Source organism: Danio rerio, chromosome 5, assembly GCF_052040795.2.
Source record: "Danio rerio strain M-AB ecotype USA chromosome 5, GRCz13ab, whole genome shotgun sequence".
NCBI classification, from domain to species: Eukaryota; Metazoa; Chordata; class Actinopteri; order Cypriniformes; family Danionidae; genus Danio; species Danio rerio.
The window spans coordinates 22,206,471-22,229,203 of NC_141025.1; the positions used below are offsets into that span (position 1 = coordinate 22,206,471).

Genomic DNA, 22,733 nt, shown 5'->3' on the forward strand with positions numbered 1-22,733 from the left:
CATTTTCACTCATCCTTTACTCACACTTCTCAAACATGTTTGAGTTTCTATTTTCTGTTGAACACAAAGGAAGATATTTTGAAGAAAGCTGGAAACCGGTAACTATTGACTTCCAATAGATGGTTACAGGTTTTCTGTTTTCTCCAAAACATCCTCTTTTGTTTTTCAGCAGAATAAAGACACACATAATGGTTTAAAACAGGACTGTATAATATTAGAAAAATCTGATATTGCGATTGTTTTATTTTTCTGAGCTAAATATTCTGAAATAGGTATACAGTTTCATAAGATAGTTTGAGTAGCACTATTTGACACTTGTATGAGAAGTCGAACAGTATTCGGGTTTAGAAAATGAATAATTTTAATGACATAAATGCTTTTCCTACTTTTTTTTGTTTGTGTGGTAAAAAAAATAATTATAATAAATGTTTTTTTTTTTAATCTTGGATTTTTTTTTTAAAGGCCATATCGCCTAACCCTACTTTAAAGCTAGTAAAATGATCTGCCAGTGGGATAAGTAAAATAATCTTGTTTTCACTTTGAAATTAATATATTTGGACTAGAAACAAGGCAAAAATTCAAGGTTTGTATATATTCTTAGGCCTGTCACGATATCTATTTTTTGTTTTATGATATATTGCACCAAAATATATTGCGATAAACAATATTATCATCATTTTAAGACCATTTTATGCCATTCATTATATGCCAGAATGAAAATATAATACCATCACAATGCAAGCGCACTTTCCAAAAGAGCGCAAATTTTATTCTTAAGAATACAGTATTTCACTTAATTATAGTCATTTTAACAGTTTAATAATTATCAGAATGTGAAAACGCTTATCCTAAACAAATAATAATACATTTTAATCAAAAAGTGAAAGGTAAAAATAACAGGCTGTGATATCTGGTCCCAGGTAATTTATAGTAAATATTAAGAGTGTTTTTTTAACCATACTGACACTGACACCTTTAATAGAGATAGCAATGTTGCACAATCAACTAAAATGTTGCTAGAATAGTTTTTTTTATATATGGGTGGTATATATTGCATCACCAAAAAATGATTGAGGTCATGTCCATGTGTTGTGCGATAAGTCGATATATAGATTATTGTGACAGGCCTATATATTCTATATAAATGCAGTAATTAAATGCAATTGTATGGTTTCTGTTCAACTATAATTCAGACACAATATTGCATATCTTGCAATGTGACTATTGTGGTTACGCACATTGCGATATCCATACTGAAATGATATATTGCGCAGCCCTTGTTTAAAACCACTTGTGAGAGAGTAAATAGTGAGTATATTTTCATTTTTGGGTGAACTATCCCTTTAACAAACCTGATTAGCCTGACAGAGGCAAAATGCAAGATTAAATTAAGCCAGTGCTGCTTATGAAAGCAGGGAGACATTTGTAATTTATTGCAAGAGAAGATCTTATGGAATAGTTCAACCAAAATTGTAAATCTGCTGCTAATTTACCCTTAGGCTGTCCAAACCGGCCTCCCCAGACTGTTTTAAACTCACTTAGGAGTGTTTGCCCTGGCTCTCGAATATATTAATATGGATGATGACACTGATAGGAAATAAACAAGATGATATTTCAGAGGAGAGTCGCAAAGCAATTGATGTTGACATGCCTTCTCTTTGGTGTTTTTGTTTTTAGACATGACAGATGGACATTGATGTTATTTATTTTGTTAGCGATATTAAACATTTTGCTCATTATGAGCTGGAGAATCGCTTGTCTTGGAGTAGTTCTGCAGATGTGCTTATGAGACTGCGTTTTAGTCTCTTTGCATAATCACTATCCACTTTATTCCATGATTGACTGTTGCGAATATTGGAGCTGATTATTATTTCCATGTTATAGCTGCTAGCAATGTTAGCATATGATTATGTAGCATTGAATGAAATACTCTAAACACCCAGTTCAGTAGTCTTTAAATGGTCAAAGCTGTGCCTATGTTAATTTAGGCTTTACATTTTACTTCGTAGTATCAAATATGAATAATTATTATTTTTGAGTTGGCTAGCTATCAAAGTCTAATTTTAGGGCAACTAAAATACAAGTAAGAAATAATTATGGAGTTAAACCAAAGTCTCTTTATGACAAATAATTTCACTCTGGCCATCTTTGAAACACATCTCAGGCAGTATGCTAAGGCATTCTGTTTAAATGGGGAAACATCAAATTCTCAAAAATTGCTAGCAAAGCTTATGGTTAAATTTCATATTTGCACACACCATTAAAATTTTAAACAACTTACTCTTAAGTTTAATTTCTAAAAGTTTAATTCACACAAAAATCTTCAGAAACTCACATCTGGTCTGAGCTCCTTCCCCAGAGAATCGTCAGTCTGAAGCGATCAATGATAGGCTCCTGTAGTAGAGGCGGGGCTTCATTTACACTTTTCCCTATTCAAAACTATACAAGTGATGTGTCTTGTGTGTTTCATTTTCTTTGGTCCAACTGAAGTGCTAAATGTAAAAGAACTGTTAAAAAACGGCTTTATTGAAATGCTTACATGGATAGTTCAACCAAAAATTAATATTTACTCACCTGCAAGTGGTTGCAAACCTTAGCAGTTTCTTTTACAGTTGAACACAAAAGAATACATTTTAAACGATGTTAGGAACCTGTAGCCATTGACATCCATAATAGAAACTAAATTCTGTTGAAGTCAATGGCTATGGGCCTTTAATATTCTTTAAAATATTTTCTTTTTTTTTTTCAGTAAAAGAAAAACCATCAAGAATGGGAAACACATTATTTTAGAACAGATTTTTAATTTTGAGTGAAACATTTCTTTAACATAAATACAACAACACTGATACTGTTATTAATAATAAGGTAAAAAGCATTGGATATATAAAACATTAGACAATTTAAAAATGTTTACTACTGAATAAATTAACTGGAATAGAAAAAATTCTCCACTAATAATACTATATTAGTTAATACTAGTAATAAAACTAGTTTGGAGCAATGTAATCTAATATCAGGGGGGCACAATGGCTTAGTGGTTAACACTGTCGCCTCTTAGCAAGAAGGTCGCTGATTGGAGTTCCTGCTTGGGCCAGTTGGCATTTCTATGTAGAGTTTGCATGTTCTCCACGTGTTTATGCGGGTATTCTCTGGGTGCTCCAGTTTCCCCCACAATCCAAAGACATGCACTATATGTGTATTGAATAAACTAAATTGTCCAAAGAGTATGAGTGTGTGTGTGAATAAGTGTGTATGGATGTTTCCCAGTACTGGGTTGCAGCTGGAAGGGCATCCAACAGGCTGGAATAGTTGGATGTTCATTCTGCTTTGCCGACCTCTGATATAGAGACTAAGGGAAGGAAAATGAATGAATGATAATCTAATATCCAGAACTATGTAAAAAATGTTGTCCACAATTAATTAGCCAAAATTATACATTTTTAACAATGGCCGGAAACCTCTATGGTATATCATTCCATCCAAGCTGTTTATAAATCATTTAAAACGCATTATTTCCTGCCAAATAGAGCAACACACACACACACACACACACACACACGCGCAGTATGCGTTCTCACTTTCTAAAACAGCTTGATGTAGCACAGCAGAGTAGGCGGCCTGTTGGTTTTATTATTGTCCTCTGTGTGTGTTCCACAGGTGCTGTGCGTTCAGATCAAGTGTTTCCAGGAGATCATCACAATTGGTTACAGTGTGTATCACTCCTACGACCTGCCCTGGTTCAGAACACTAAGCTGGTAAGACCTCCGAAACACACCTGTCGCCTTTACTTTCACACTTCAATGTCTCCCTGTCTGTTCCTGCTCTCATTATTATTTCTTACCTTATAGTTTACTTGTCTTTGTCTGTAAACGAGGGTATCATCATCATCCACACCCTCATTTCTAACGCTTTCAATAAGGTTGTATTAGTTCATGTTAGTGTATTTACTAACATAAAACATATTTTAAGAGAATGCATACTTTTAAATAGTATAAGAGAATGTTTTAAAAAGTTGTTATAAATCAAAAGATAAATCAAAGAAAGGAAGGAAGGAAGGAAGAAAGGAAGAAAGAAAGAAAGAAAGAAACAAACAAACAAACAAAGAGTAACATGCCAAGGTACAATGGAGTCGAGGGTCCAAATGCAGTTTATTAACTCAGAGTCATATAGGAAATAATCAAAACAGGAAAAAACAGAATCATGAGGAAAATTCAAAGTCATCATCGTGGTCACAGGCAAGCAGGTCGATACAAGTGACAAACAACGTAAACGACAAACAAGGCAAGGTTCAGGAAACAAGGCTAGGCTAGACAATAAAACGCACTGTAATGCTACAGGAAAACAAGACACGGCAATGTGTATGTGAAAGTGAGGTTTAAAAATAGTCCAACTAATCAGTCTTCATGAGCTACAGCTGTGTGAAAGTAATCAGTGGTGGTCCGGAACTTGTGTGTGAGGTGAACGATGGGAAATGTAATGCAGTTCAGTGGCAGAATTGTAGTTCGGGAAATAGTGAATGTTTTCCAGCCATCTGCAAGGACTAGATTGCTGGCGTGCAAGCAAGCATTAATTACAGTATTTATTTATCTTGGTTACTTTCAGTAAATGAAAATAAAGTTTTTCATTTTTAATATTAATTGTATATTTAATAAATGATGTATAATTGTTGTTCGTTATTAGTTATTTTTGTAAATACATTAGCTAATGAAACCTTATTGTAAAGCATGACCCTTGCATTTGTTCACAATGCAGCTCTGTCTTGATGTCTTAAAAGTTGTTTCATTTTCTTTGTTAAAATAGTAACCACTGCACTTGTTTATTCATCCAGCTATACATGCTATCTATCACCAGCTGTATAGAGGTATGAGAAAATCACTCTGGTTTAGACCGCTGTCGAACTGTAGAGTAGATGTAGTTGTTTTTAGTGTTTTCTGGAACTTTTCACCATGTTTTGTAAACGTGAAAATCTCGCTTAATTATGCATTTTTAATATTCAGGGTTTGGGTTAAACATTTGATATATCTGGCAAATATAAGTAGTAATGAGTGAAAGATCCCTAATTAAATATAGTTGGGTTCAAAATTTTGGTTACACTTCACAACAACGTTCTATTAGTTAATGTAAGTTCATTTATTAGCAAACAATGAACAACACATTTATTATACTGTTTATTCATATTTGTCAATGTTAGTTTATGAAAAAAAAGTTGTTTATTGTTCATTTCTGTTAACTTTAGCTAGTGTTAATAAGCACAAATGTGGATTTTAATAATGCATTATTAAATGTTTTACTATGATTAATGCTTTACTGTACAAGTATTGTTTAATATAAGTTTATTTTAGTAAAAAAACATTAAGACATTAACTAATGGAACCCGGGTGACACGGTGGCACAGTAGGTAGTGCTGTCACCTCACAGCAAGAAGGTCGCTGATTTGAGCCTCGGCTGGGTCAGGTGGCATTTCTGTGTGGAGTTTGCATGTTCTCCCCGTGTTCGCATGGGTTTCCTCCGGGTGCTCCGGTTTCCTCCCACAAGTTCAAAGTTAAAATTGTCTGTAGTGTGTGAATGAGAGTGTATGGGTGTTTCCTAGTGATGGGTTGCAGCTGGAAGGGCATCCGCTGCTTAAAACATATGCTGGATAAGTTGTCGGTTCATTCCGCTCTGGCGACCCCAGATTAATGGAGGGACTTATACGAAAAGAAAATGAATGAATGACTAATAGAACCTTATTGTAAAGTGTGACCAAGGTTTTATAGAGAATCACAGTAAGAAATGGCATATTTCACTATGAAAACTTTGCCAATTTTATGAAAAAGCAACTGTAACACTTTATAATATCTATACTATTGATTAATTAACTATTTGCTCATGCTTAATATGATTCATGTTAGATTAGGTCACAAAACTGCATGAAGTTGTGTTAAGTATTTATTAACATCCAGAGTAACTCTTACTATATACCTGGAAAAAAGGTGTATCAGTGTTCATTAAAATATGTAATTGATCATTTACTTTCTTATTTTGAATGATCTTAATAAAGACACCAGCTTCTTTAAAATGATTGCTCTGTAAATAATGCAATACTTAATTTAGCAAAGTTAAACTAATCATTAGCAAAGAATGAAAATACAATCATTAAGCACATAATACATATGCTTATAAATCTATTCTTATGTCTATTAATGGAGAGTTATTGCTTTACAAATGATTAATTAACTATTTGCCAATGCTTGATAAAAAACTTATTATAGAATAGTATATAGAATAGTAAAGAAACATTTTAGATCAGGGGTTCCCAAACTTCAGTACACGTCCCCTGAAATAACAATGACAGTGGCTCACGACCACCAAAATTCTGTGAGGTATTAATAAATAAATAAACCTTGCACACAACGGCACACACATACCAAAAGGCCCAAGTCTGTTCATTGTTTAATTTTGGAGAACGCCACTCGGAGACCATCCTCCATGTTCAGTTGTGGCATGTGTTTATTTTTAATGTATGTGAGTGCTGTAAAGGTGTCAGAAAGTTTAACCTGATGCCATCAAATCAATCTGCTTCATCTGATGCTATTGCTGTGTCTTTAATTATAACATAATCACATAGTCGTAAAATTTTTTGAAAGGCTGATTCCTTTTTATTTGCATGTTTTTTTTATGTTTAATATTAGCATGTCAACAATGTTACTATATATATATATATATATATATATATATATATATATATATATATATATATATATATATATATATATATACACTATACTAAATTAGGAATCTATCTCTTCTTTAAAATTCTCAATTACAGATTAAATCACTTCACATTGACACATTTTAACTTTGCAGTGTTTTACTGTACTAATTCTCAATCGATTCTCTTGTGTCTGGGAAAATTGTGAAATTCCGTTCATAAGCGATTCACAGTTTCAAACACTGGTGAACTTTCTTTTAGTTTTTAGGTTTTGTAGATGAATTATCTGTCAAATCAGATGTAAGTGCAACCATTTCAGAGCCATGTGTTCATAATCCTATTGTGCTGCTGATCAGCAACAGTCTATTTCCAACATCTCCTATTGCGTTCACATGGGCCCATTATAATTACCATTAAAAAACACTTTGATTAATGAATGCATGTGAAAAGCCTTTGTCATAATGTTGTCTGACGGCTGTTCATAACGGCTTTCCACAGGTACTTCCTGTTGTGTGTGAACTACTTCTTCTATGGGGAAACAGTGACAGATTATTTCTTCACTCTGGTGCAGCGGGAGGAGCCTCTTCGAATCCTCAGCAAATACCATCGCTTCATTTCATTTGCCCTGTACCTCACAGGTTAGAATGCACACCAGTGGTGTTAATGAAGGTTTTAAGGGCATTTTAGAAGTAAAACTTGCTGCCCAGTTCGGTTGCTATGCTGAATGTTGGAAGTCTTCTCAGATGAGGACTTTAAGATGTGTTTAGCGTTAACACCAGTAGTGTTAATGCACTAGTGGTGACTTTAACTGACTTTTTTTTTTTTTTTAAGTTTATTTCATTCAGGATGTGGTTATGCTCTCTCTCCGTCTGCGTCTGCACCCCTCGCTCTTTTTCTACTACAGAATGATGCAACACAGCAGATTTCATCTTCAGCTAAATGACAAGCAGCAAGTCGCATATTATTTTAAAATTTAGTTAGAATGTTCAGTTAGAACATCGCAGCAAACATGGCTTTTTAATATGAAAAATGAATGTGCAAATAAAAGAAAATTATACAAGATTAATTATTTAAGCACCCCAAACTCAACATATACACTAACCGTGCATGTATCTAAACACTGTGAAATGTATCAGCTTACATACAGTGGGGAAAGTATTGAACACCGTTTTTTTTTTTTTTTTTTTTTTTTTTGTGAAGTGAGCTGTTGACATTGAATTGACCAGATTTTGGTAAAAATACAAACATAAAAATAAAACAAAACCAAAAAAATCTTTTAAAAAATGGTTAGGTGTTATAATAAAAGGACACAAGGAAAAACTACTGAACTACTGATATGTATTTAATACCTTATATAAAAAGCTTTTTTTGTAATGGCAGCTTAGAGATGCCTCTCATATAGAGAATAAAGTCACATGAATTGCTCAGGTTTGATTTGTATTTACAGACTTCAACAGTGTAAAAATCTTGATGGTTCTGTGGGTCTCGTCTATCAAATTCAATCTTTATTTAGTATTTTCCATTGAATTGAAGTCAGGTGATCGGGTGGGCCATTCTACAGCTTAATTGTCTTTCTCTGAAAGCATTTGAGAGTGTTATTGGTTTTGTTTTATATCATTGTCCTGCTGAAATGTCCACCTTGGTTTCATCTTCATCTTCCTAATAATGTAGATGTTGGACTGAAGCAGCTAATATTAATTTACAATGAGGAAGGGCAGAGGGTTGCTGAAGAACTACTAAGAGATTTCAGCTGCTGTTTGGGCTTTCACTGCCTTTCCACACCTCCCCTTCTTCATGTGTTCAATATTTTTTTATTTCATTTTATTACACAACCAAATTTATAAACTTATTTGATTTGTTTTCTTTGCATATTTGGATTTCTTTGGTTGTTACCAACATCTGGTGAAAATTTCAAGTCAACAGCACTTTTAGAAATATGTTTTCTGAGAAAATGGTGACGTGCTGAATACCTTTTTTTCCTCTACTGTTAGTTGAAGTAATAAACATACAAAGACCAAATTGATTTTTCAAAATAAATTAGAATGTCATGTATATAAATGTTCTCAATACAAATTATTACAAGTACAGTAGAGAATAAGTGTGTGGTTTCATAAATATTTATTTAGCTTTTACATAAATCATTATTTACCTTGATTGATGATGGAACAATCATTTTCACACACATTTTAACATTTTATTTTTGCAGAAATTACTTGACATTAAACATTAAAGCAGACACTTTACTTGCATTTATTATGCTTTCAATGTCCATAAAATGCATTTGTTAGATGAACCTTTAAACCAAATTATTTAATACTGTGGAGATTTGAACAGGAATTTTTTTTTGTCTTCTGGCTGGTTCCTGTGAAACAGGATAATTAGTGACCGCGTGACTTATCTAAATTTAGCCACATAGACATGTGCTGATGGCATTGGTGGAATTGTCTGTTTTACCAGATGTCTGTGTCCTTTACAGGGTTCTGCATGTTTGTTCTGAGCCTGGTGAAGAAACACTATCGCCTACAGTTTTACATGGTGAGTGAGTCTTTATGTGGCAGTATTAGCCTGTTCTACAGCTTCAAATACCCAAGACATTTAGCATTTAATTGCAATCTTTATGCCAACTACAACACTTGAGCCAAATTAGACCAAAATCTCATATTCTGATAACGATATATATATATATATATATATATATATATATATATATATATATATATATATATATATATATATATATATATATATATATATTTTATTTATTTATTTATAAGGGTATACTACCATTTCTTTAAATTCACTCTAGCACTTTACTATGTATTGTTTTAGCATCGATATCGCAATGTTTGAATCTGCAGTAGTCACATTGCAGAATTTAAGTAAATTAAAACCATTTGGACACAAGAAATGAAAAAAGTTAGGCACTTTAATAAAGATTAATTGTGTCTTTTAAAATGAAGACTTTTCAGTGTTTTTACATTTGATAATTCAATTTCTGCACATCGATATTGGAACAAATATATTTACATTTACATTTAGTCATTTAGCAGACGCTTTTATCCAAAGCGACTTACAAATGAGGACAAGGAAGCAATTTAGACATCTAAGAGCAACAATGAATAAGTGCTATAGGCAAGTTTCAGGTCTGTAAAGTCTAAGAAGGGAAGTATTAGTAGTATTAGTATTTTTTTTTATTTTATTATTATTATTTTTTTTGGGTACAGTTAGTGTGATATTCAGAGAGGCAATTGCAGATTAGGAAGTGAAGTGGAGACTAAATAGTTGAGTTTTTAGTCGTTTCTTGAAAGTAGCGAGTGACTCTGCTGTTCTGATGCAGTTAGGGAGTTCATTCCACCAACTGGGCAGATTGAGCGTGAGCGTTCGCGAAAGTGATTTCTTCCCTCTTTGGGATGGAACCACGAGGCGACGTTCATTCACAGAACGCAAGTTTCTGGAGGGCACATAGATCTGCAGAAGTGAGAGCAGATAAGAAGGAGCAAGGCCAGAAGTCACTTTGTAGGCAAACATCAGAGCTTTGAATTTGATGCGAGCAGCGACTGGCAGCCAGTGCAAACGGACTAGCAGCGGAGTGACATGTGTGCTCGTTTAGGTTCATTGAAGACCACTCGTGCTGCTGCGTTCTGGAGCAGTTGAAGAGGCAAATGTTATCTTTGCTCTACTGTTTTCATCTGTGCTTTAATTGATCTTATCCAGATGCTCACTTCCCTAGAAAATCCTCCCTATCAATGTAAAAAGATTAATTATTTCCTTATAGAGTCATTGTTGATATGAAATCATATTTATGTCGCATATTGCAAATCGTTTTTTTTTCTCAACATAATGCAGGCTTAATTCACTTTATTTTGAACTTCTGGGCAGATGTAGAACTATAAAATACATACTATAAAACTTTAAAATAAAAAAAATATGAATAAATAAAATTTACATTCTGAATTTTAACTTTCTTACGATGCTGTTATTCATATTTCTGTCTGCATCCCCATAATGGCCTGTAATATTGTGCTTGTATAAATTATAAAAAAGTATTAAGGTGCGTTTCCACCGAAGTGTTCTACATTGAGTTTTAAAGGCATTGAGTGTGTGTCTTGCACTCTTCTCTGAATGCGCTGTGTATTTTAAAACTTTGATGGTCAAAGAAGCACTCACAGCTGAGCTTTTTCTTTTCTACAGCAGCTCTTGTGTTTTTGCTGCAGAAAAAAACACTTCGGTGGACACCATCCATTACTGTAAACAATGCATTTTGTAACACCACAAAATAAATGATGTAAAACTAACATATGTAACACCACATAATAATATTAAATGATTTTGTCCATTTAAAATAATACAGAATATATACACCGTCATACTGCACAGCCCTAAGCCAAATACAGGAAATATTCTATGCAAGTACTTGGTTGGCCATGATCACAATTGTGAGTTTGTGGACAGCCTCGGGAACTGCTTTCATGAATAAATCGAATATGGGCACACCCAGTGGTTCCACATGCAACATACTACACTATACGTAACACATGTCAGCCTTCATAACATGTCAACTGGTATTCGTGATTGTCAGTACAAACTTTACATCTCTTCCCTGTTACAGCACTGCCTTTTGTCCCAGATTTAAAGTGAATAGAGCTATTCATCCAGTCTCTCTCTTTCCGCAGTTCGGCTGGACTCATGTGACCCTGCTGATCGTAGTGACTCAGTCCCACTTAATCATTCATAACCTATTCGAGGGGATGATTTGGTAAGATGATGCCTGCTGCACACCTCGGTCAAACCCCCATATAACCCCTTTGACCCATATGTCATTTCTGAACATTGGATACAGTATGGTTGTTTAATCTTTTATAAGAGGATCTGTTTGTGTGCGCAGGTTTATCGTGCCCATATCCTGCGTTATCTGTAATGACATCATGGCTTACATGTTTGGCTTCTTTTTCGGTCGCACCCCTCTCATCAAGGTTTGTGCTTTTAGCATCACAGTATTACTGTTAAATAGTATTGTTTAATATCCATATACTATTTGCTTCTGGATTATAGCAAAAGGTTGTCAGAAAACACTTATGCTCACCAAGCATGTTTTAATTTGTTCAAAAATACAGTTAGTTATTTTTATATGTTGATAACAATGTATATTTTCCTTTAAAAAGCTGCATTTTCAACATATTTACTTCAGTGTTTAATGTAACATGATCATTATTAATAGAAAATTATTCTAAAATGCTGATTTGGTGATGAAGAAACACAATTCTTCTTTGAATGCTTTTTAAATATATATATATATATATATATATATATAAAAATTAAACAGCATTTATATTTTTGGGTTTTTGTCCATAAGATTTTAACTCTTTTTCTTTTAATTTCACATGTCTTTATTTATATATTAGAATATAGGTCATTAGCTTTTTGTCAATTCGGTGAGTCTGACTCACCCCACATTTTTGAACCGGAGTGTATTAAAGTTGTATTTAATCTCTTATGCCATACTAATAATTTTAGCAGGTGTTTTTAATCAGCTGGTCTTAGTGGATGTGGACGAATCCCATCCTAGCTGATATATTTAGATAGCATGTTACCCATAAATGTGATCCACTAATGTGGTGTACATAAGTTTGACTGGTTTATATATACAGCAGGAAAAATAAGTATTGTATAACACATGACCATTTTTTTCAGAAAACATATTTCTAAAGGTGCTGTTGACTTGAAATGTTCCGCTGATGTTGGTAGCAACCAAATAAAAATCCATATATGAAAAGAAAACAAATCAAATTAGCTTACAAATTAAGTTATGCATGTTGAAATTAAATGGCTCAGGGAAAAAGTATTGAACACATGAAGAAAGGGAGGTGTAGAAAGGCAGTGAAAGCCCAGACAGCAGCTGAAATCTCTCAGTAGTTCTTCAACAATGCCTTTGCCCTTCATCATTGTAAATGAATATTAGCTGCTTCAGTCCAATGTTTACATGATCAGGATGATAAAGATTAAACCATAGTGGACATTTCAGCCAGACAATAATCCAAAACACAGCCAAGGAAACTATCCAATGCTTTCAGAGAAAGAAAGTCAAGCTGTAGAATGGCCCAGCCAATCATCTGACTTGAATCCAATAGAAAATACAAACTAAAGATCAGATTTGATTGATGAGACCAGAGTGCCATCAGGATTTTTACACTTTGTTGAAGTCTGTGAAACTCTCACCTGAGTAATGCATGTGACTTCATTCTCCATATGAAAAGTGTCTTTAACCTACCCTTAGCCAAAAAAGCCTTTTATATAGAGTAATAAATGTTTCAGTAGTTCAGTACTTTGACCTTGTGTCATTTCATTGTTCTTACACATATAAGACACATATGTTTTGTTTTATTTTTATGTTTTGTATGGATTTTTACCAAAATCTGGTTCCATTTAATGTCAAAAGCTCATTTAGAAATATTATTCCCAGGAAAAACAGGACTCATTTTCCCCGCTGTAAGTTCTGTTTTATGATGTTTAAAAAATCCTTTGTTTTTGAAATGTGTTTTTTTTTTTTCCGAATGCAGCTTATTAATGCTTTTTTGTGTGTGGCTTAAATATCTGCATACTTTCTCTAATGCTGTGATCTATTAGCAATTTTATTAGCATTGATTTTTCTCTACAGTTGTCTCCTAAGAAAACATGGGAAGGGTTTATCGGTGGCTTCTTCTCCACTATTGTTTTTGGAATTTTAGTAAGTACTAATCCACTTTCTGCTCTTCGCTGAATGTTATTATGTAGATTTGGAATCCTTGGTAAAATAATAATAATAGTTGCTTTTGTTTGACGCCTTTTAAAGTTCTCGAAACACTAATAAAATGCATCTGAAAACTAACAATTTCTCCCTCTCTCTAGCTGTCCTATGTGATGGCAGGTTACAGCTACTTTGTGTGTCCGGTAGAGTTCAACAACGACTCCAACAGATTTACAGTGGACTGTCAGCCATCTGAGCTCTTCCAGCTTCAAGACTACAGCCTGCCATCTGTACTTCAGTCCATCACTGGCTGGGTAATAATACAAAATACACACTCGCATGCACACATTCTGTTTGACACTTACTCCACATGTCTCGCACTTGTTTCTCCTTCACCATTCTCTTTTTTTTTCTGATCTTTGTGTCTGTGTTTACGAGTTGCTCAGACATGGCCATCTGTTGACTCTGTCACGGCTCTGCTTCTTGTCCAGTGTTTGTCGCTGCCAACATTGCTTGTACAACAAAATTGCATTAGCAGAATCTTTTTTTGAGTGCTGCATAATTTGAATGTAGAAAAATAAATGGAGTCAGTGTCTTACACATTTCCATCTCTCTCCCATTGTCTTAATAGACCACAGTGAAGCTGTACCCATTCCAGATCCACAGCATCGCCTTGTCTAGTTTTGCCTCCATCATGGGACCGTTCGGAGGCTTTTTCGCCAGTGGCTTCAAAAGGGCCTTCAAAATCAAGGTGAGTTTAATTTATACTCTCACAGATCATCACAATAGTTCAGTCTTAAAGGAGTCATGTATTGAGATATCATTTATCTTAGTGTTTTGACATACAATAGGTCACTGTACATGAAAGACACAGCACTAAGAGACTCATTTAGATGCTCCTGTCCTGTGTTTAACACTCTGCTCAATCTGTCTTCGTGATTGTCCATCTGTGCAGGACTTTGCAAACACCATTCCAGGTCATGGAGGGATCATGGACCGCTTTGACTGTCAGTATCTCATGGCCACATTCGTAAATGTTTATATCGCCAGCTTCATCAGGTACGACTGTTATTCTAAATTTACATTGCATCATTATTGTTCAGTTGTTTGTTCAATTGTTTATTTTTCATGTTTTGAAACACAATAAAATGTAATAATATTTAGTTTTGTAATGCCAAAGCTATGTTTTAGAAGTCATTACTTAGTTTTGACTAATCATTTTCATATAACATTCATATTTTATATACTTCAAAAATCATTCTAATATGCTGATTTGGAGCTCAAACATTTATTACATTTTGATAAATTTGGATTTCTTAACATTTTTAAGTTAAAACATTGTTGTTGTTTTATCTAAAGATTAAATAAATTTCTGACATAAATTCATGGAATTTTTATTATGTTATTTTTTGTAAACTATAATTGCTCTACATTTTTGGAGTAACATTTTAATCCAGAGAAATTTAGAATTTCGAAGTCATCTCTTAATTTTCCTTTTCTATGCACTTGTATGAAAAATAAGCTATATTCATTTTATATTTAGTTACATTATAATATCCAGAGTATTATAGATGTAAATGAGACTATGGACTCTATTTTAACGATCTAGGCGCAAAGTCTAAAGCGTAGGGTGTGTTCGAATCCACTTTTTCTTAAGGACCAAAAAATATGGTTTTCATCCTGGCACATGGTCTAACAGGGTTGTGCTTATTCTTTTTAATGAGTTTTAGGTGTGTTTTGAGTGTAATATGCATTAAACCAATCAAAGTTTCATCTCCCATTTTCTTTTAAAAGTCAGTTGCATAGCACCATGGCTATTTATATTTGCTATTTACATGGCGAACTTTGTAAGTGGAAAAACTAAATGCTACACTAGCAAGAAAACAGTTATACAGACTATCTACAGCGATAAAGAATGAGCCTCCTCCATTCGGCCACTTTACTTTTACTCTTTACTTTAATTTTGTGGATAAGGAAGTGGTGGAAACTCACTCCACTGAAGACTTCCATTAGCCTACATATTTAATTTTGCTTATTAAGCGCAAAGATTTGTTTCAACATTATTTCTAATTTTAGTCTTAATTTCCAGCAAATGAATAAATGAACAATAATAACGAGGTGTGGTCGATAAACTGAGTTATGTCCAAAAAAACATTATATTCTTATGTTTAAGCTTCTTAAACTAATTTTGAGAGGAGCACATGATAGGATTGACTACAGCTGATCCCTATCACTAATCACTAACTAGCCAATCGGATCACTCTAAATTCAATATAAATATCCAGCCTAAACTTCATTCCACATCTTCGTTTTGGACCCCCCCCCCCATCTATCTCTTCTCCCTCCTTCTCAATTCTAAGTTTGAGCGACACGATGGCTCAGTAGCTAGCACTGTTGCCCCACAGCAAGGAGGTCGTTGGTTCAAATACTAACTGAGACACATCTCACGCCTTATTGCGCCAGGTGTATGATAGGGCCCTATAGCGTTTAAACATTGTACTTCATCCTTCCTCTCTTTTAGAGGGCCAAACCCTTCAAAAGTCATCCAGCAGCTTCTTGCTCTGAGACCAGACCAACAGCTCCACATCTTCAACTCGCTCAAGGCTCATCTGACAGAGAAAGGCCTGCTTCCTGCCCTGGAAGAAGCAGCCTAACTTCTGGGACCACCAGGGACATCCCACCGTAGACAGAGAGAGGAGAGTTAAGCAGATCCAGGCATGTATGCAAGTGGGAGATGAGGAACAAAAGAAGGGAAACAACGGAAATCTGAACTATAAACCTTGGGTCATTCCATTTTCTGTGTGGGTGGGTGCGTGTGTGTTTGTGCGCGTGCGCGCGTGCGTGTGTGTGTGTGCGTGCGTGTATGTGCAAATCAGTGTTTTTGCTTCTTATTTTATTTTTTTGTGAACTTTTTATGTTTATCTCTTATGCCACAAAAGAATATTATATATATTGAGATGCCATTGTTGTTACAGTTCTTTGTTAGTTGAGCTGTATATTTCCACTTGTGTACAAATGTTCTGTACCTATAGATTGTCTGCATATTTTATAGTGTTTATTATGTTTTACATTGATTTTAATGCACTGCTCATCACACTGTCATTTCAAACTCAGGCTAGCCTTTATTTTTTGATGAACAGAGTATCTATACCCAGTTAAAGTTCCGTGAAGGATTGCAATTCCAATGCAGTGTCATAAATTCATGTTGTTTTCCCAAGAGGAATATGGTTATCAAACATGTTTCCGCTCAGTAGGTGGTGATGGTTACAGTTCAGCTGTGTGAGACTGTACATATACTGCTCCTCCTGAAGATAAAGATTCCATTTGTGTTTAGGAGGAAGTTCAGGCCTTGTCAGACTACAGTTATGAAGCCCTGTCTTTGTTTTCGTAAGCCAAATTAATGAGATATAACTTTTATTGTAACTGTTACGCATAGTTAAATAATTTGTTGTTACTCAGCACTGAAAAGAAATGTGAAATGTCGACAAAAATTTCACACTGAATGTTACATTTCAGAAATTGTTTAAGCTCTAAAACAAAATTGTATTGTTTTTAGTTTTATTGTAATTTAAGCCGAACACTTCTTATTTAAGATCTTTCTTTGTTTCTGTGTTTGTGAACTGTTACAAGCTAGTTGGTAAAATCAGGTTGCGCATTGCTTGGGTTTTGGTTTTCATGCTCATTTCGTATGACAATGTCTTTGGTACCATTTTCACTGCATGAGACCAAGTCTTCCTCATATTTTATGGCCCATCTGTTGAATTCTTAGCATCAGCTAAAAAAACTCAATCCAAAACGAGTGTCTATTTTGTGATTTGCTTAAGGTATTTTATTCTCTTTTAATACGTTAGTCATTGACATGTGCCATACACCATATTTCATGAAAAAACTGAGTGTCATCGAGCAGCTTTAATATAGTAGTGCATAAACAGTCAAGTGTTTGAGGTTGTAATTGGCTCAGTTTAGTCTGTAAGCCACAGTCTATGTACAGTCCACTGCCATACATCAATAAAGATCCATGAGCACATCAGCTTTCAGGCCTGTGTATTGATGTGACTGATATGCTGAATTAATATACAGTAACACTATTTCTGTGCCCACAGGTCTTGAAAGAGTTATAAGTAGCCCCACGTGTAATCTGCAGATTTTTAAATCCATTGTTGAGTGTATTTATTTACTTGTGTAAAGGTGTGTAAATTTATATATTTTTTCAATTTTTAAATTAGATTAATTTCAGTAATATTATTGACTAATATCAAATGTTCATATGATTTATTTACAGTACAGTTAACATTTTCTGTCCTTTTGCAGGTCTCTAATACATGAGAGACTTTGTTTACCAAATAAGTGGATCTAGTTGGATTTGCATTGTGAACATTAAATAAGTTAAAAAGGTATTATTTTTTAATTTAACATATTAAGTTTTTAAGTAATGATACTCAAAAAATCATTCCACATCTGCAATTTTTTACAAAATTCAGTGCAGAAATAGCAAAACGTGTCTGCAGATTCTGTATGTCCCTAGTTATAAGCAATTTATTACCTAAGCTATATACTTGTACAGCTTGAATGAGTCTTTTTATTTTTCATTTGACTCCTTCATGTGGTTATTACACTGTTGAAAACATCAATCAGTGTATAATATTTGAAGCCCCTCCATTTATCACAATCCTCCATAAATGCATGTGCATTTTTTTCTAGTGGAAAAATTACACTTGGATCTTCAAGTGTTTGGCGGTGCATAAATAATTTCTAAGCTAATTTTGTTATTATTATTATTATTCCTTCACTGCATTTTAGTTCCGTTTATCTTTTTAGTTTTGTGTAGGATCACATACAATACAGATTTAAAAGTAGGCTACATATTGCATATGTGTGACGTATAGAAATGATTTTATTCTTACACTTTTGAGTATTTAAATTGTATTTAAGCCAGTCTGTGCTCTGTGTAAAGTACATAGGCCCTTGTGCTGAAATGGCTTACAATGTACGACTCGACGTTAAATGTCAATGTTCTGTAGTGTCAAAACAAGAGTGTTGCACACCCGTCATGTTGCTGGCCAACCGCAGGTATCAAAAGACTGATCTTAGAAATGATTTCGGTACCATACACAAAAACCATAAAATTTAACAAAAGTCTTGTATAAAAATGGCTAAATGTGTTCCTGTCAGAGGGAGCCGTTGGTTTCTTACGTTTTGCGCTTGCTTCAAATTCATGCGCGTACTCTTTATGGCCTCTAGAGGGCGATAAACCATTGGGATCTTATATGCTTAAAGTTCAAATGGAAAGAGACCATTATATATTGTTCATTATGTTTTGAGCCTGATGCTGTTTATCATATGTAAACACTACCATGACATTTGATCCTTATTAGCAATGATGCTAAAGTTGAGGTGTTGGCAACAGTTTCTTGTGTCAGAGAGACACTGACTGCAGTGCGGTTGTGCTTTCTCTTGGTTTTTACTTTCTTTCTAATTGGCTATTTATTCATCAAACTTAATTTAAAACAGAAACATTAACCCACTCTGTGTTGTTTTTTGGTTTGTGTTGCTCTGTTGAACAAACTAACAACAACAGGTCTATATGTTGTTGTTGTTTTGTCACTATATAATCTGTTAGCTATTTCTGTTGTACTTTTTTTGTTTTGTACTATTTTGATAAAGCAGATAAATGTGCTTTCCCTGTCGCTTTGTGTACAGTGATTTGCTCATTTGTAAATGGTTAATAAAGAGGAAAGCTCAGTATAAATATATATATACAGTATCAAAACTTCTTCTCTTCCTCTTGCTTACTTGAACTTCCTATTTATGTCGAATGCAGTTATTTTCTAATGATGACAGAAACAGTTTTGTGTCCATTTTAGATGCCAAAATGCTTTTTTATACGATCAGCAAATGGTGCATCTCTTCAAGAGAAGGATGACAGATGTCATTTGAAGAAAATGGCCCCATTTGGTTGAGGTACATCCTGTACAGTTGTTGTCTGAACATTCGCCTGTGTGTAAATTCATCAGCTCTTGCAATTTTTTTCTGTGACTCGATGTTTGCCATCGACTTCCTCAACACTTGAAGGTTGTGGGTTTGATGGGTGACTGTTCAACTCTGCTGTTTCTGTGCATTCTGACAGACACACTGAATGTAGGAACTACAAAATAACTTGGTTTGGTCACACAAAATCTGCAGGCGAGCCGAGGGGCAAGATTCAACGTGTTTGGAAGTGTAAAAAAAAACAAGAAGAAGAATCAGATCAGCAGAGGAAGGAGGAAGTACAGAGAAGCAGAGAGGCTGACTGGAAAGAATGTACTCTTGAATTCACTGTGTGTTTTGTGTTTGTTTGGTGTGTGTGTGTGTGTGTGTATGTGTGAGCGACAGAATGTGTGCCAGTCTGATTGAGTGTGTGTAACCTGTTTTGTACAATTTTGAAGAAATGTCTCTGAGACTACCTCGCAACTGGGACTTCAGCACCTTCAGAGCTGAAACTGCCAAGATCGGTGAGTGACACTGTGTATGTGTGTGTGTGTGTGTGTGTGTGTGGTCAAAGGTCAAAGTCTTTTCACCTAGTCCAAGTTTCAGGAATTTTATTTGTCCATGCGGGCTGTTTTCTGTGTAATTCTCTGTATTTATTGACACAGCAGGCCTCCTGACACTAGGAACTAGAAGAGGTTTGATATTTACTGTCTTTGGTACTGTGCGGCTTACATGTTTGTGTAATTGACAGGACAGTGATGGTGCAGATGTGATAAGTGTAACTTGAAAGTAAAATTTTGATATATCAGTAAATCACAGAGACATGGAGATGGTAGAAAATACACTTTGAGGCTAATTCATAAAAGCACTTCTGTTTTATTCTAAACCTGTTTGTCATTCTGTCAAATCCAACCTTTGGATTTTCAGTTTGGTGAGATTATTTCTAGTGCTTCCTTCCTAATTTGTCTCCATTCATCTCCATGTAAGCTGTTTTTAACTCTTAGTGTTGAAGCAATGATGATTGAGATGCTCAAAGGATGTATTCCATCAGATTTATGGAGCAATGAATAATTAAAAAGTGACTTTTATGGTTGTATAGTTTTTTTCTGGTCTGGTGGAGATGCAAAAGCATTCTTGATTTCCTCTCTTTGTAATCTTCAGACAGGAAGACGCTGCAACACTTTTTTTTCTGACAAACACATTTATTTTCTGCTTCAAATGTCAGCATAGTGTAAAAAAGCTAGGTCATTATCTGCTGCAGGGACTATTGCAGAGTGTTTGGTTGCCGTTCTTTCAGCAGGTAAATGCAGTGGTTAAGAGGCATTGTATGATGGACTATAGGCCTATTTGTGATGCTTAGAAATTTGAGTCTAGGTTTTTTTTTTCCAGATAGCGTTACATTGCTTAAATAGAGTGATTTTTTTTTTTAAAGCTTAAACTAAAGGTAAACCGTTAATGTTATACGAAATATCAAATCAGTTATCAGCTGTTATCAAAAAATATGTCAGTGTCCATTAACGTTTGACAATTTTTTTTATAAAACGCCTAATAAGGAGAATGTTTTCTAATGTTTACATTTTTCTAATCCACAGTCGTAAATATTGTTAATATGATGACAGTGTAAAATATTTTTTTGCGAATTGCAAAATGAGTTTTCATATTTCATATTGTTCATTACAGTCGTGTTATGCCTGAATCAGCTTTTAATTTTTTTCTGTTTAATTAAAAAAAAGTCAGTTATTAACATAATCTAATTATGTTTATAAGTTTGGCGTCTGTATGTTTCTGAAAGGCTTTTATTATGTTGTAACCAAGCTTAATTATTTGATCTAATATTCAATAAATACTGAAAAGAGTAGTAATAATGAAAATATTAAATAATTTCTGAATGCATTTTCTCCTGATATTGCAAAGCTGAGCTTTAGACCAATTAGAAATCCTTTTAATATGATGGTTTAATGCTTAATATTTTTTTAAATCAATTTAGAAATATTTTGTTGCTGCTTTTTAGTGAAAGTATTTATTGTCACAATTTATACATTTATTACAACTTTGCACAGCATAAGTAGTAATATAAAAACAATAAATTAATTAAAATAAAACCTCACTGACCTCAAATTCTAAAAATGTATGTAATTTCAAAATCAGCTCAATCTGTCTTCATGTAGGACCAAGTTCACCAAAATATGAAGCTGATTATTGAATATAGCCATCGCTGTGAAATCTAACTAGCCGTTTACTTAATATACAACTATTATTGATGTACCTCTAAACATATCGTAATAGCTTCCATTTGTGTACAATGCATTATAGTTCTAGAAAGGAAAAATGAATTTGTACAAGTACTATTTTGTTAAGCTTGTTCCCATGCTTTGATTCAGAATCTTGGTTTTACTTCTATATTTTGCTCTGTTTAATTTGCAATATTGAGAGTTGTTGATGTGGTAGTCGTTACCATGTTTGATAGTGTTGGTATATGATAAAACATGCACATTGCAAGAAGATCAACTGTAGTGTTTATTTTACTGTAATGCTTGATCTCGTAAAGGCAATTGGTTTGCATATTTTTTAACACATAATTATTAGATAATTATTCTAGTAAATGCAATTGTGAAAATCTGAAAAATGACAGTAAATGTTACTGTTGCTAAATGTTACTCGGTGTAAATGTTTGTCAGTTTGGAGTAGACAACTGGTATACACTGTTAACAATTTTCTGTAGAATCTACAATAACCGACTGGCAGCAGTTCATCAGTAACTTACTGTAAATCAATTACAGTAAAAATACTATATTTACAACACCAATTATCTTGCCATATACTGTTGAAGTCATAATTATGAGCCCCCCCTCCCCCTTAATTATTAGCCCCCCTGTTTATTTTTTTCCTCAATTTCTGTTTAACGAAGAGAAGATTTCGTCAACACATTTATAAACATAAAAGTTTTAATAACTCATTTCTAATAACTGATTTCTTTTTTCTTGGCCATGATGACAGTAAATAATATTTGACTAGATATTTTTCAAGACACTTCTGTACAGCTCAAAGTGACATTTAAAGGCTTAACTTGGTTAATTAGGTTAACTAGGCAGCTTGGGGTAATTAGGCAAGTTATTGTATAACGATGGTTTGTTCTGGAGACTATCGGAAAAATATATAGCTTAAAGGGGCTAATAATTTTAACCTTAAAATGGCTTTTTAAAAATTAAAAACTGCTTTTATACTAGCCAAAATAAAACAAATTAGACTTTCTCCAAAAGAAAAAATATTATCAGACATACTGTGAAAATTTCTTTGCTTTGTTAAACATAATTTAGGAAATATAAAAAAAGAAAAAAGAAATGATTGTTT

At 33.9% G+C, this 22,733-nt stretch overlaps 2 protein-coding genes across 11 annotated transcripts in view; both read left to right on the forward strand.

Moving 5' to 3' along the window:
• Positions 1–19,168, forward strand: part of cds2 (CDP-diacylglycerol synthase (phosphatidate cytidylyltransferase) 2) — a 30,710-nt gene extending 11,542 nt beyond the window's left edge. The window contains 10 exon segments of the mRNA NM_201186.2: positions 3,658–3,755; positions 7,190–7,329; positions 9,168–9,226; positions 11,365–11,447; positions 11,577–11,664; positions 13,347–13,415; positions 13,577–13,729; positions 14,047–14,166; positions 14,371–14,474; positions 15,937–19,168. Of these exon segments, the coding sequence (NP_957480.2) occupies positions 3,658–3,755; positions 7,190–7,329; positions 9,168–9,226; positions 11,365–11,447; positions 11,577–11,664; positions 13,347–13,415; positions 13,577–13,729; positions 14,047–14,166; positions 14,371–14,474; positions 15,937–16,069 (1,047 nt within the window). The 3' untranslated portion in view covers positions 16,070–19,168.
• Positions 19,169–19,659: 491 nt separating this feature from the next.
• Positions 19,660–22,733, forward strand: part of arhgap25 (Rho GTPase activating protein 25) — a 33,387-nt gene continuing 30,313 nt past the window's right edge. For 4 of the 10 annotated variants that reach the window (XR_015490384.1, XR_015490386.1, XM_087252355.1 and 1 more), the window contains exon 1: positions 19,660–19,906. Coding sequence is in view for 4 of the 10 variants with exons in the window: in XM_087252355.1 (XP_087108481.1) it covers positions 19,843–19,906 (64 nt within the window). In the remaining 6 variants the exon portion in view is untranslated. Of the gene's footprint in view, positions 19,907–19,970; positions 20,078–22,733 lie in introns of those variants that run through there. The other 6 variants (XR_015490385.1, XM_087252356.1, XM_087252358.1 and 3 more) reach the window with 4 other exon arrangements.